Source organism: Pleurodeles waltl, chromosome 8 (genome assembly GCF_031143425.1).
Source record: "Pleurodeles waltl isolate 20211129_DDA chromosome 8, aPleWal1.hap1.20221129, whole genome shotgun sequence".
Lineage (NCBI taxonomy): Eukaryota > Metazoa > Chordata > Amphibia > Caudata > Salamandridae > Pleurodeles > Pleurodeles waltl.
Genome location: NC_090447.1, coordinates 10,615,428 through 10,631,340, shown reverse-complemented (window position 1 = coordinate 10,631,340; position 15,913 = coordinate 10,615,428). Strand labels below are relative to the sequence as shown.

General features: G+C 48.1%; 1 protein-coding gene across 1 annotated transcript in view; it reads right to left on the bottom strand.

Moving 5' to 3' along the window:
- LOC138249022 (pepsin A-like) overlaps positions 1-6,545 on the bottom strand; it is a 49,476-nt gene extending 42,931 nt beyond the window's left edge. The window contains exon 1 of the mRNA XM_069203079.1: positions 6,493-6,545. Coding sequence (XP_069059180.1) covers positions 6,493-6,545 — 53 coding nt within the window. The remainder of the gene's footprint in view (positions 1-6,492) is intronic.
- Positions 6,546-15,913: the final 9,368 nt, after the last annotated feature.

Here is a 15,913-nt window from a genome sequence, read left to right as displayed (position 1 = left end):
TCGGTGCAAGATTGACTTTGCAGGCAGCAACCCAACTGCACGTTCAAGAGGGGAGAGTTCCCCTTGTAGGGGGGGTGCAGTGAGTGATTGCACCCACCTGCAAAGGGGATGTCTGGAGGGTCCATGGGACCCATTATCTCCCCTCTCAAAGGGCTGCCTTTTGGAGGAGCACTGAAAGTGTGGGTGTTTGTGTGGCACAGTTTAGTGTACCCCCATAATGCATGTTGCCTCTGTGTTTCGAGCCCATGCAAGTAAGGGGAAAGACCTCTTATTGTGGTGCTGGTGAACATGTGCGCCAATGCTATCTGTATTACAGAAGGACGCTGGCAAGCATCTGTGGCCTCCTGTGTAATGCCATTGTGCCCCTGGGGGTGCACCAAACAGCTTCATATGCCTGTTGTTCCCTTGAGGCACAATGTGTCATACGGCCCCAGGTCTCTTGGAAGCCAGGGCTACTGTGCGGCCAAGTCCACAGTGGCCTGCTGCCCTTGTTGGTGTCAGGAGTCCTCCTTCTTGTGTCTCTGAAGCAAGCAAATAACAGGTCACCACCGGGAACTTGGAGAGAGGTTTCCGTCACTTTTTAACTGATTGTAGTTACCCCAGGACCAGGAATGTTCTGATGAGATGGGGGTGAGGCGTCAGTCCCACCCTGCTCACTAGTCAGTGTTTGGAAATGTTTTCCTGTCTAGTCCTGCCTACCTTCCCAACCGGTGCCCACCCCATGTGCCACACTTCATCCTTGGTTCACTCACAGATGTCTTACAAGCAGTAAGCTGAAGAAAGCTGAACTCTTTTTCCAGCAGGAAGGTTGCTGACGCTCTCTAAACCCATGCCTCTCTTCAGATGAGAGCTTGTCCTCTCTGGCAGGGTGTAGCCGGGTTCTTCCTCATGCTGGGGTCCGTACCAAGGTGTCAGCTCCCAGGGGCTAGTCAGTGGTGAGCGGTGAGATGCTGACAACATCCCCCCCTTCCTGGGTCTAGGCTGGGAACCCAACAGTGGCGTAGAGTGGGAGTTGCAGGGGGGGCCGGCCGCAACAGGCGCAACATCTGGGGGGGGGGGGAAATCCACAGGTTAGGGGGCGCACATTACTTGCCTTGCCCCGGGTGCTGACACGGGTTAGGGGGCGCAAATTACTTGCCTTGCCCCGGGTGCTGACAACCCATGCTACGCCACTGGAACCCAAAGCAGCCCTGGCACTCTTGTCAGACCAGCCCCTGGGTTGTGGGGGGAATGGGGTGCACATGCAAAGCACCGCGGCTTTAAAACCGGACCCCAGGAACAAAACCGGACCCCACCGCTGCAAAACTGGCCCCACCCTTCCATCCTCCCGGGAAAACGCCCGATGGCCGCTAAGGCCAGTCCGGCCCTGGACCATAGTTCAAACCATCGTCCTCTGGTGAACAAGGTCATTGTCTCCAGCCAGGGATGCTGGCAGTGGTATGAGAGGCAAAACGGGTCAAAACCACGTTTGGCTCGGGCAATACAAAGTACATTTTAACACAGATACTTTTCTCAATAAAGTTATCAAAACTCTAAAATCACCATTATATTAGATTTTGAAAACTGAGTACAAAACATTTTTTAATTTTTGTGCATTTTCCAAAGCAAAGTTGTGAAATTAATATTTTAATCTCAGTAAGACATGCTCATGGGAAATGCAGCAGAACCTTGACTGTGTTAGTTGGAGGTCACCAGTCAAAGCCAAGGCTCACCTTTCCAGATGTGTAATGTGCCATTTTCTCCATTTGTAGCACACATCCCTGTGTTCCTAAAGTGCAGTTTAGGGATGAGTTGTTAATGTAGAGAAACAGGCTTCCCTACAGGGCTGGGATGCTTGTCCCTTCCATGTATTCCTCTAAAGCTTGTAATCTGTAGTCCAGGCGAAGCCCAGTGGATGGGAGTAGGCATGTATTCTGGCCACACATGAGGGCAGTGCACATACTCACAGTAACACAGACATGGCATTTACCATCCATCCTAGAGGGGTCCTCTCTGTGCCATTTACTAAGGTCTTGCAGGAGCTTTAAATCGATTCATTGGAATTAAATAGAATCATTGGAGTTAAATAGATTATTTGGATAGCCAGTTCCACCATACTATTTTAGATGCATGCACACACATTGATGCAGACACATAAAAACACACGCACAAGTGAACAAAAACACACAAATGCACACACACTCAGACACAGAAACACACACGCAAAAGTGAACAAACACATATGCATACAAACACATGTGTACGAAAACTCATGCAACTGCACACACACTCATGCACACCCACACAAACACACACACACACTAGTGCGCAAACACACATGCATGTACACACACTCACACAGACACACAAACACACACAAGTGCCTGAACACCTATGCATTCACACACACACACAGACACACAAGCACACACACAGATGCACAAACTCACATGCACAGGTGTGCAAACACACATGCATGCACACACACACACACTCACACAGACACACAAACACACGCACAAGTGCGCGAACACATACGCATATACACACACATAGACACATAAACACATTCACACTGATACATAAACACGCACACAGGTGCGCAAACACACATTCATTCACACAGACACAAACACACGCACAAGTGCGCAAACACATATGCATATAGACACACAGACACACAAACGCATTCACTCACACTGATACATAAACACACACACACAGGTGCGCAGACACACTTGCATACACACAGACACACAAACACATACACAAGTGCGCAAACACGTACGCATACTCACACACAGACACACAAAGACATACACTCACACAGATACATAAACACACACGCACAGGTGCGCAAACACGTACGCATACTCACACACAGACACACAGAGACATACACTCTCACAGATACATAAACACACACGCACAGGTGCACAGACACACCTGCATGCACACACACACAGAGACGTACAGTCACACAGATACATAAACACACACGCACAGGTGCGCAGGCACACCTGCATGCACACACACACAGACACACAGAGACGTACAGTCACACAGATACATAAACACACACGCACAGGTGCGCAGGCACACCTGCATGCACACACACAGAGACACACAGAGACGTACAGTCACACAGATACATAAACACACACGCACAGGTGCGCAGGCACACCTGCATGCACACACACACAGACACACAGAGACGCACAGTCACACAGATACATAAACACACACGCACAGGTGCGCAGGCACACCTGCATGCACAAACACACAGACACACAGAGACGTACAGTCACACAGATACATAAACACACACGCACAGGTGCGCAGGCACACCTGCATGCACAAACACACAGACACACAGAGACGTACAGTCACACAGATACATAAACACACACGCACAGGTGCGCAGGCACACCTGCATGCACAAACACACAGACACACAGAGACGTACAGTCACACAGATACATAAACACACACGCACAGGTGCGCAGGCACACCTGCATGCACACACACACAGACACACAGAGACGTACAGCCACACAGATACATAAACACACACGCACAGGTGCGCAGACACACCTGCATGCACACACACACAGACACACAGAGAGGTACAGTCACACAGATACATAAACACACACGCACAGGTGCGCAGACACATCTGCATGCACACACACACAGACACACAGAGAGGTACAGTCACACAGATACATAAACACACACGCACAGGTGCGCAGATACACCTGCATGCACACACACACAGACACACAGAGACGTACAGCCACACAGATACATAAACACACACGCACAGGTGCGCAGATACACCTGCATGCACACACACACAGACACACAGAGACGTACAGTCACACAGATACATAAACACACATGCACAGGAGCGCAGACACACCTGCATGCACAAACACACAGACACACACACAGACACACAAGCAGACACACAGATACATAAACACACACGCACAGGTGCGCAGACACACCTGCATGCACACACACACAGACACACAGAGGCGTACAGTCACACTGATACATAAACACACACGCACAGGTGAGCAGATTCACCTGCATGCACACACACACAGACACACAGAGACGTACAGTCACACAGATACATAAACACACATGCACAGGTGCGCAGGCACACCTGCATGCACACACACACAGAGACGTACAGCCACACAGATACATAAACAAACACGCACAGGTGCGCAGACACACCTGCATGCACACACATACACAGACACACAGAGACGTACAGTCACACAGATACATAAACACACACGCACAGGTGCGCAGACACACCTGCTTGCACACACACACACAGACACCCCCTCCCCATGCAGTCAATGCTTCTGTACACGGGTCCGACGCCTGTCAAGGTTTCTCAGTGCAGACTTGAAGGCATCCCTTGCAGCAATGAACCATCGCCCTCGGGAGCTGGCTAGGACGTCTTCCCTCAATGAACTCCAACAAGTCTGGTACGCGGGATATTTCTAGAATGTCAGTTAGCAGACTACCTTTGTAATGGTTTAGGGGAGCCCGGATCCATGTGTACTGAAGCGCTAAACTTCACTAAGCGGGTGATTTACACATTTTGCACTGACTTTGAGTCATAAAAGTGACACAAACCATGTTTTGTGCTGGAAATTAACCAGAGGTAATGCAAGGCAGCATGAGGCGCTGCTTTGCATGTTTTAGCATCACGGGGCGTTACATAAAACCCTATCTACAAAAAACGTGAGACCAGGTTTTGCATAAAAAATAATGCCTATTAAAAAGCAATTAAAAGCAGGCTTTAAAAGGAGAAATGTTGAAATTTCTCCTTCCTTTTCCTACTGTGCATGCGTCCTGCACTGTGCAGCACTCATGCAAAGTAGGAAAAGTTTTAGAAGTTGTCTTGGCATGGAGGGGGTAATTTTAAGACCGCTTTTTCTATGGGAAAAAGTGACACACTGGGGGTGCAAGGGGTTTGTAAATAAGCCTGTGTAACTTGTACTGGAAGAGGACCCTCCCAGTGAAAAAGCTATGTGAGACTATCACACATACCCTTGCACTTTGGCACCAAAGTTGTGTGGTGGCTCACGGCGGCTGCAATCAGCGCTGGCGCTAGGGAGGAGAGTGTCATACCTCTGTAGATAGGGTGCTCACCTGCTCCCTCCCGGTCACACAGCGCAGCATTTTTGGCTGCTGTGTTGCGTGCCGGACAGTTTAGTAAATCTGCCCCTTAGGGTGCTCCCTGAGATGGGTGAAATGTGGAGGTAGGAAGGCTTTGTGTAAGAAGCAGACAAGCGCTCGCTGCTGCCCTCTGCTGTGACCCGCCTGTCATGACTTGCAATCCCTTGAAGGAGGGCTCATGCTCTCCTCCTGATGTAGTTAATACATTTATTACCATTAAGGTACTTATTAGTAGGGGATGCTTTTTGCAGCACGTAGAATAAATATAGTGTGAAGAACCACATAAGAAGCCCATTATTATCTAGAGCTCTCCATAAAAGATTGGCAGCTCCTAGCCTCAATGTGTGGAACCAACACATTCAAGTTCCAGCGTGGAACCCAATGAACCCATCTCCCGTTTGATGATCTTCACCACAGCAACACACCATGCTGCAAAGCCTCTCTGTACTCCTGCACATTCATCGGAGCACACGGAGGGGCTCATAAAACATACTCACTGTCATCAGGCACTCAGAGAGGGACACCAGGCTCTCTCAAAGCTACTATCAGATGACCCTACAGCACACTGAGGGACCTGGAGTAAGTGCTCACTTGACCAGGCACTCAGATAGGAACACCAGCCTCTCTCAAATCTCCCATTTCATGACCCTACAGCACACTGAGGGACATGGAGTAAGTACTCACTTGAACAGGCACTGAGAGAGGGACACCCAGCTCTCTCAAACCTCTCATCTCATGATCCTAGAGCACACTGAGGGACTCAAAGGACATACTCACTTGACCAGTCACTCAGAGAGGGACACCAGGCCCTCTCAAAGCTACCATCTCATGGCCTTATAGCACACCAAGGGGCACGGAGTAAGTACTCACTTGACAAGGCATTCAGAGAGGGACACCAGGCTCTCTCATAGGTCCCATTTCATAACCCTACAGCACACTGAGGGACGTGGAGTAAGTACTCACTTGACAAGGCACTCAGAGAGGGACACCAGGTTCTCTCAAAGCCCCCATCTCATGACCCTACAGCACACTGAGGGATGCGGAGTAAATACTCACCTGACCAGCCACTCAGACAGGGTCACCAGGTACTCAATGCTCCCATCTCATGACCCTACAGCACACTGAGGGGCTTGGAGTAAGTACTTACCTGACCAGGCACTCAGTGAGGGCCACCAGGCACTCACTGCTCCCATCACATGACTCTACAGCACAGGGAGGGATGCAAAGTAAGTACTCACTTGACCAGGTATGCACAGCTCCCATCACATGACACTACAGCACACTGAGGGACTCAGAGCACACACTCACCTGACCAGGCACTCGGAGAGGGCCACCAGCCCCAGGAGCAGCAGCCACTTCATGGTTCCCTCTTTGGTCCACAGTATCCAACGCAGAGATCAGACTCTAGACTCCACTGTGAAGGACTGTGTCAAGAGTCCCCTAATATAGTCCTGTGGGTGTCCCTCAGACATCCTTCAGGGCACACTAAGAAGTAAGTGAGTGAGATAAGAGATCGAGATCTTATCACAGACTCCGATAAGGAGTTTTTTTCTGAGCCCCCTTATCTGAGTAAATTTGAGTAAAGTCAATGAAGCACGTGCACTACTGTTAGTCGCACAGGTTAGGTAAAGTTTGTAAGGAATGTGTTTCAAGAACAGACTCACCGGTTTGCATTAATGTACATTAATGCCCATTTCCAATGGAACGTTTTTAGATCCTATCACCGAGTGCGCCTGGAGGCACATTATACACTGAGATAAGGACAGAATTAGTGACTTATCTAGGTGTTTGCCTGATACAAATCCCGCAGGCCATTTCTGAAAAGTTGACAATTCTACAACTTGACTTTCAATGTCAGCTTTGCAATTTGTGCCTGTAGGTGCCTTAGAAGTGCTTACCTTACATTTAGGTGATGATCAATGAATGTGTGATTTTTTGCTGCCTTTCTGGAAGGCAGCCGTAGTAGGAGCTGGTCTGGTGTGTGGTGAGTATCTATGGTATTATCACCTTAAACCAGGTATCCCCTTATTAGTGAAGTGCAGGCAATGTATAGAAGCCAGGCTCTCTAGAGGTAGCTGTGGATGAGCAGCCAAGACTTATCCAGGAGACATGCAAAGCTCATGCAATACCACTGTAGTCACTCAGCACTTACACACATGAAATAACCTCACAGTGTTACAAGAGGTACTGTATTTTAGTGACACAAGTACTAAAATATTAGATAGGCAACTCTCCAATAGGAGGTAAGTAAACATACTATATATGTAAAGTAACTGTCAGAAACAGGCAGAAAAAAACTATAGAAAACAGTGAAAAGCAATAGGCAAAACTTAAGGCCTAGGGGGAGACCAAACCATATACTAAGAAAGTGGAATGCAAAGGTTGGGTCCCTACCCAAGGAAGTGGAATCGGTAGAGGGGGGCTGGAGGTACTAGGAAACCTCAAAGATAAGTACTGGAGTAACCCCCCAGCACCAGGATGAAAGAGGTAAGTTTCTGGTTCTACCCAAACCAACCCACTGGACTTCAGAGAAGGATATTGTAAGACTCAGACAAGACTGCAAGAAACCAAAGGTGGATCCTAGAAGAGGAAGACCTGGAAAAGAAGGCAACCAAGTCCAGTTCCAGTTGGAGTGTCTGGTGGTGGCAAGAGCCACTATCCACCCATCTGTGGATGCAGGAGTTGGTCTACGAGGAGACAAAGACTGTCAGCAATTCAGCACTGGAGCAGAATAAGAGTTCCTGTGTGATGCAGTTGATGTCCCACGCTGGACGAAGGTTTGCAGTGAGTCTGCAGTGTGGGAAAACCACCAAAAAGCCTTAGCAAATGCAAATTTTGCAGTTGGAGGAAAAGTGGAGATGCCGGGAACCAGCAAGGTCCAAGGGGGACTCAACCCCTGGGGGGGTACCCAGGCAACCCTCGGCAGTGCATAGAGTTCAAAGAAGAAGAAGCAGGCCCCAAACAAGACCCACATGCAAAGAGCCCATGGGTCACAGAGAGGCCCACGCAACACACCTGAGGAGAGGTCCCACGTCGCAGGAGAAGCACCCAGAGGACTGTGCTTCACAGGGAAGAGTGCTGGGGGCTGCAGCTACACAGAGCCTGAAGATCCCTTGGAGGAGATGCCAACAAGCCTTGGTAGCTGCAAGAGACATGATGCATGGGGGTACTGTCTTGCATGGGAAGGCAAGGACTTACCTTCACCAAAGTTGGACAGCTGGCAGAGAGGACAAAGGTTACTACTCTAGATCACCACCTGTGATGCAGGATCCACACACCTCAGGATGAGAGGAGATCCATGCAGCCTGTCGTCATTCCCATGGGTGCCTGCAAATGGTGGGAAGTGACTCCTTCACTCCAAGGTAGCTTCTTTCTTGCTTCTTGTGCAGACTGATGACTTGCCACCTGCAGAGGATGCACAGCTGGGGAAATGTTGCAGTTGCTGGAAGGAGCTGGAGAAACAATGTTGCAGAGCGGAGTCATCACTGTAGTTGCACAGTGTAGGTTCCTCTGGAGTCCAGTTGTGGTTCCAGTGGCCACAAGTAAAAGAAAATGGTGCAGAAGTCTCCTGCTGGAGTCTTGCCAGGGAATCTGAGGAGCCACCTATGAGGGAGACTGTAAGTAGCCCTGGAAGGGGGATTCGTCACCTACCCACGTGACCACCTATCAGGAGGGGGCTCTGACATCACCTGCATCATCTGGCCACTCAGATGCTCCCAGAGGCCTCTGCCCACCTTGGATTCCAGATGGCAGAATCCAGAGGCCATCTGGAGGAGCTCTGGGCACCACCCCTGGGGCGGTGATGGACAGGGGAGTGGTCACTCCCCTTTCCATTGTCCAGTTTCGTGCCAGCGCAGGGTCTGGAGGTCCCTGAACCATTGCAGACTGGTTTATGCATGGAGGGCACCAAATGTGCCCTTCAAAGCAAACCAGTGCTTTGAGGAGGCGACTCCTCCAAGCCATGTAACACCTATTTCCAAAGGGAGAGGGTGTTGCCTCCCTCTACCAAAGGAAATCCTTTGTTCTGCCTTCCTGGACTTGAGCTGTTCAAGCAGCAGGAGGGCATGAACCTTCTGAGGGGTGGCAGCAGCTTGGGCTGCCCGGAAAACCCTAGAAAGCTGGTAGGAGCACTGCTGGGGGTCCTCTAAGGAGCCCCCAGATTGCAAGAAATCATACTTCCAATACCGGCAACAGTATTGAGGTATGATTCTGACATCTTTGATACCAAACATACCCAGGTTCATAGTTACAATTATGTAGCTGGACATAGGTAGTGACCCATGTCCAGTACACACGTAAAATGGCTTCCCGCACTCACAAATTCCATGAAAATGGAGCTGGAGTTCGTGGGGGCACCGCTGCTCGTGCAGGGGTGCCCTCACACACAGGTACCTGCACCCTGCCCTCTTGTCTAGAAGGGCCTACCATAGGGGTGACTTACAGTGGACTGGTGTAGTGACGTGCAGTTAAAAAGGTGCATGTACCCTTACACGCATGCTTCAATGGCAGGCCTGCAGATACATCATGGGGGGCATAATACATGCTGCAGCCCATGGGGGACCCCTTGTGCCCCAATTCCCTGGGTACTTGGGTACCATATACTAGCGAATTATAAGGGGACACCAGTATGCCAAATGTTGGGTGTTTGTGATCCAAGCAACCAAGTTTAAAAGCACAGTCACTGGGGTCCTGGTTAGCAGGATCCCCGTGAACACAGTAAAAAACACACTGACAACGGGTAAAAGGTGGGCGTAACCATGCCATAAAGAAGGTACTTTCCTACAGCCATCAGATGCCCATCACAGACTCCTTTGGCTACTGGACTGAGGCTGCTGAAGCTTTCAGGCACCGGGAGCATGGCATCTGGAGAAGTGTTGACAGCCGGCTGATCCTTCCTAAGGGAAATGGCCTTAGACAGCCCTGTCAAGGAGTTGTCATGCATCTTGAAGCAGACACTACTAGTGCATTGAAAAAAACTGAATTTGAAATCAGATGTTGCAAATGATAATTTTGAAAGTAAAATAGTCACTGTGATTTTCTCATTGGGAATATGGAGCTGTTGCATGAATAAATTACCATGACCAGAATGCACTAGGAGGGCGACTAATGTCAAATTCACTAAAATACCAGAGCTGGTGGTACTTTGTTGTCTGCCTACTTGTCTTGTAGGTATCCAATTTACAAAGAAATGTTATACCTTGTGCTGGTTTCCCGGTGGCTCTGACTTGGCATCAGAAATAGAGTGAATCCCTGCAGGTGCATTGGTGTCTTGAGATAGTGAAGGAGGTAGTGACCTCTCAATGCTAAACTGCAGACTTTTTAATGGTGCCCCCCATGGGAAAATATTATGGACCCCCAATCTGAATTTTTCACAATTATTCTGCTAAATTGGCAATATTTAACTATGTCTAGACTTAAACATAGCAGTCCTGTTACTGTTTAAAAATGCAATCAAATACATACGGACAGATTTACAAGGTCCTTGCACCTCCTTGCTCAATGCTCAATGGGCATGTCTCTCCTGTTCTGTGGGCATGGCTATCCTGCTCAATAGGTGTGGCTCCTGTGCAGTACTTGTTCTTTGCAAAACGTTTTGATTTTTCACAATCTCTGGGACACATTTACAAGAAACTGGTGCAGGGCGGTGCTGCACCAAAATTAGCAGCACTACGCTGCCCCAGTTTTGGAAAAGTGTCTCTTCCTGCACAGAAACAATCATTCATGGCATTTTGCTCTTTCTATGTGTGCTGCAGAATGTGCTGCACATTTTCTTGTAAATCTGGGGCAGCGTTAAAAGCAATAGGTGTTGCGGTGCAACGCTCAAAGCAACACCCATTGCTTCCCTCTCTGCCGCAGAATACTGCGGTGAAGGGGCCCATATTTATAAAAGAGGCGTAAAGCCGCAAAAAGTGGCGTCACACCGCCTTGTAAATACAGAGAAATGTTAGCGCCACCGGAGTGTTGCAAAAAGTGTCGCTCCAGTGGAACTGGGGACTTGTAAATCTGGCCCTATGTCTTCGGTGATGTAACATTGGAGGCAGCGCCCCTCGCCCCTTTGTGAACTGTTCCAGCACTGATTACATAAAATGCATTTCTAAATTTAACTCCCACACAGCTACATTAAACAACTGCTGAAAAGATTTGCAACGATGTTGGCATGAAGTTAGAAATCGATCCAGAGCAGGGTCTGTTCTTGTTGTGGTGTAAATCTGTTGTCATTGTTTTAGAAATGTATGTTACAAGCAGGCGCCCACATAGGGTTTGAAGTTAAAACTAGTAGGGTGTAGGAAATTGTATATTTGCTTCCCAAAATGACATTAACTATTTTGAAAATTACTCAATAATATTTAATAAATATTACACCTTGAGTTAAAGTACTCAAGGTGCACTTTCTTGTATTATGAATAAATATTGTGGGGGAGTCCAGGCTTGATTTCAAAAGTCACTCGATATATCGGTAAGGGGACTCACTCAAGGAGAAACAGGCTCAAGGTAACACATTTTCCACCCAAACTTGTCTCCTCAAACTAGTCCCCTGCAGCAGAATGGTGAAATATGGCACACAGCTGTGGCGTAATGAAATTTGAGGGGACCCCAGGAAAGTAAATAGAAGGAGGGCCCTTCAAAGTCCTCAAGGCCCCTGGACTTCGCCCCCCGCACCACAGGGTCTGCAGGGGGCTTGTTACACCACTGACTTACAGTGACATTGAGTGACATAACAATAATAATTGGCCCACAACTTTTGTATATTTTATTTGTTAAGACTGATTGTCCACAAACCAGGTCTAGGACATGCCAGAAACACCACAACAGAGTAGTTGCTGCAGAAGTGTTTTGCTGCAATGACCATCTCTGGATGTCTAGAAGTGAAGCCTACATCCTAGGAAAAAAGCGAGGATTGGGGGGGTTGGGGGATTCAGAGGAGTAGCGATTACTCCCAAAAAGAAAACAAGTCCCCATTTACTATGGGGTTCACAGACTCAAGCCCATGATTGTGGTCCCTGTCCCACGTACAAGAAGGGTAAAGCCTGATGAAAAACTTCACAGTGCCTCCATGCATGGTCAATGACATGCATACAGTGTGGACCTGGGCCGTGGTGAGGCTGTGTGCAGCTGGTATGGTGAGATACAGGCCCTGGAACCAGAATCTATTACACATATCTGAAGTTGTGTGCAGCAAGGAGTTTGCCAAATGAAAGGTTAGACACTGCCCCACCCCCCACTGTACACATTCAAAGACAGGGTGTTCTCCCGGGAGGGAGAGGGGGTTGCAACATTGTTTGACTGTTTGTGTTGGGCCTGGCTACAATATTTTGGCCATGCATAGGTGGGTGTGGCTGCAAGGTGGTCTAAGAATACTGGAGTATGAAAACATGGTGGGTGGTAGTCACATATAATCAAAAATGCTCCAATTGACTGGAAACCTTTCATAAGGCCCTGGTTTATGAGTTTTCTGTATTCGGCTGGTACTTACCACAGCCAAACACAACCGCTGTGGATTGCGGGATTTACCTATCTTGTATTCTATGCTTCCAAAAGAAATGCGGCATAGCTTGAAGAGTTTGTGTAGAGAATACAGTTTTGCTCTTTTATCGTAATTGGGTTCTGATGTCCTTTCCTTCGAAGATGTTACCCACAAAAAGAACAGTAAAAAGTGATGGCTTGGTAGAAAAAACTTTAACACCTGAAAGGGGCTAGCTGCACACACTATAACATGCCCCCAAAGCAGTGCTCAATACCTTACACAGGATGTCAGAGATGGAATTACAAATGGGAAGGTTTTGCAGCACAAGGGCTTTGTGTGTAAGAGCCTGAATGATCACACTCGGAGTAGTATGATAGGAGCTGTGTTGACAGTGTCACTGGTAGCCCTGGCAGGGACAGTGGGTGGTGCAAGCTGCTGAGTCCTCCTGACGAGGGCCCAGTACTTATTTTTTCACAAATTAAACACTGATTGTAGGTCATTAACAATCTCATGACAAAGGTCGCCAAATGACTTCATGTCATCAAGGTCAGACTGCATCAGCCCTGGAAATTGCTTTCTACAAGCCATTAAATTCTAGTGTTTGTGGCCTTCATTCTCATGAAAGAAACTAGTTCAGCAAAAGTCCTACCTTTTGTAGTTACCAGCTGTGGGCCCATGTTCCCTCTTCTTTTTTAAAACAAGCTGAAGACTTGGTGTTGTTTAACATGTAGCAGGCAGCGGTACCCTGCAGTGTGATGTGCCAAAGACTGGGGAGTCACTGCCCTGACTGTGCATCCACCTAGATATTTCATGTAGTACACAGCAATCTGAGGGTATACACAGTGCCACAGAGCTGAGTGACCGTACACTTGTTAGACCTGTCAATCTTAGGGTGGTCTCACCCCAAACTTTTTGCCTCACACCTCCTGTTTTTGCTGATCTCATTTTTGTTGGCCTTAGGACTCTGCACTCTACCACTGCTAAAATACTTGTGCTCTCATTTAAATATAGTAGAATTAGCATACATACAATTGTGAGAGAGGCCCCCTTTTTGACATGGTTATCCCCCCGCTTTCTGCTGATGTTGATGTGTCCTAGAAATTGAAGTGCCCTGGGCCCCTGATAACCAGGTTCCCTGGGCCAAAGCTCTTTCCCCAAATCTGTTGTGATGCACTGGCACAATTGGATACACCCTTAGCTACCACTATAAGTCCTTAATAAAGGGACACCTAGGTGCTCAAGGGCCTGGGGCACTATAGGTAGGCCCCTAGGAGCAGCAGCACTGATTGTGTGACCCTCTAGGGCCATGCATCCAGATGAACACAGCACTGCCATTGCAGGCAGAGTGTCCTGGTGCAAACCTAAACTACAAACTCGACATGACAAGCTAACACCCTCTCCCTCAGAAACGTACACTGTCCTGGCAGTGAGCATCAAAGGGCTAACCGCTCTTGAAACTCGACCCCCAAGCCTGTTGCTAGCAGCATCTGGCATCCCCCTTTGCAAACCCCTACTTTTGGGAAACCTAACAAAGGGTAGGGGGAGTGGCCTCACCTGCCATGCACAACCCCTAAGGTGTTGCCTGCGAGGTGGACCCTCAAGTTCAGTTTCTTCCTCCTTGGAATGGAGGATAATAGCCAATTAGGTTTAGGGGAGTGACCCTTTCCTCAGGAAGTGGTCACTATAGTGAGTGTAGCCACCCAAAAGTAAGTGTCCCGTTAGACACTACAAGGTTCCCCCTAAAACACCCCCTAGATTCAGTATTTAGTGGGCACCCTAGACCAAGAAATCAGATTCGAAAGGACAAAGATGACCAGCAACAAAGAAGATCCAGAGCAAGAGAACTGTGAAGCCGCTGCATCAAGAAAATGCCAAATCCTGCCTGCTGCACCTAGGACCCAAAAATCGCCTAAAAATCGCCACTGCAGAGGAGCTGGACACTAGACTGACCCAAAAAAAGGCAGGGAACCTCCAGGCTTTACAAATTGCCCCATATATCCCTTCTGAGTGGAGGCACCACTCTGCAAAGCAACAAAGAAAAACAAGCCAGTGAGGGTCACTTCACTGACTGGCCAATATCTCCCGAACCGGAAGTCACAGACAGATCTGACGAAATAACCACCAGTACAAACCCGGCAAGTGTGCCAAGTTTGGTGGCAGTTCACCCTCCAGTGGCTGAGTCGTGTTAATACTCTGAGTACTGGTCAGTGGACATTGGAAACCAAGTAAAACGGTTCATCCTGAGCTGCAACTGGACTATAAAGAAGCCCCATTCGAGGGATTTCATGATAACCCTGGAACTCCTGACAGAGTGTCCCCGTTGTCCTGCAATCAACCCTGACCGCGACCTGCATCTTGACCAGTGAGGCATCTTTTCATACAGCCCTTGGATCAACAACTCGTCCTGCACCCGACCGCCCTGCACCCTGCAACGAGGAACCAGCTGTGCCCCGAGGGTCCCTCACTCCTTGTGTCCTCGACACCACAATGGGACCCCAAAGCACCACCTTGAAACCTGCCTCTGCAGACCTTTTTCAAGTGGTCCCTCGCAGTGGCCCTGCACTAGCTCAAAGAGTCTTTCCAACGCTGCTCCTGTCAAAACCGGTAGCTGCCCTAACTTCTCCTGCTGGCACACTGTGCCCACGATGACTGCAACCAGCCTGCCAAAGTGGAACTTAGTAAAGCAACAGTACGATTTTATATGCATTTTTATATGTGACCTTCCATTGATTCCTATGGAGCGTAGTGACACACAGAAAGAGTGCATTTATTAAAACCATAACATGAAAAGTACTTAACCAATTTTGATACTCTTGGCCTTAAAAATTATATAAAAATCTGAAGTATTCTTATAAATTGGTCTTGAGTTATTTCTTTGAGTGTGTGAGTCGCATGATTGATACTGTGAGTCCAACAAATGCTTTGCACTTTTCTAAGATTAGCCTAACTGCTCTACCAAGCTACAACAAAAATTAGAGCATTAGATGATCTAGTTTTTGCCTCTGGAAACCAACGTGTGGTTGCCTGGACCCCCTACACAGTGTACCTAGTTTTGTGCACCACATAGAAGGACAGCCTCCTGCAACAATTGGCATATTTAATCTATTTATAAGTACTGGGGTGAACCTGTTCTGTGTGCTTCATTGTGTTTGGCTTGAACTTTTGACTTTTGCCCCTATTTTTAACTCAAAATGAAATAGTTCATATCTCATCTTCTACTTATTGGATTTTCATTTTTTTTGGTGTCTATTTATTTATTAAAAT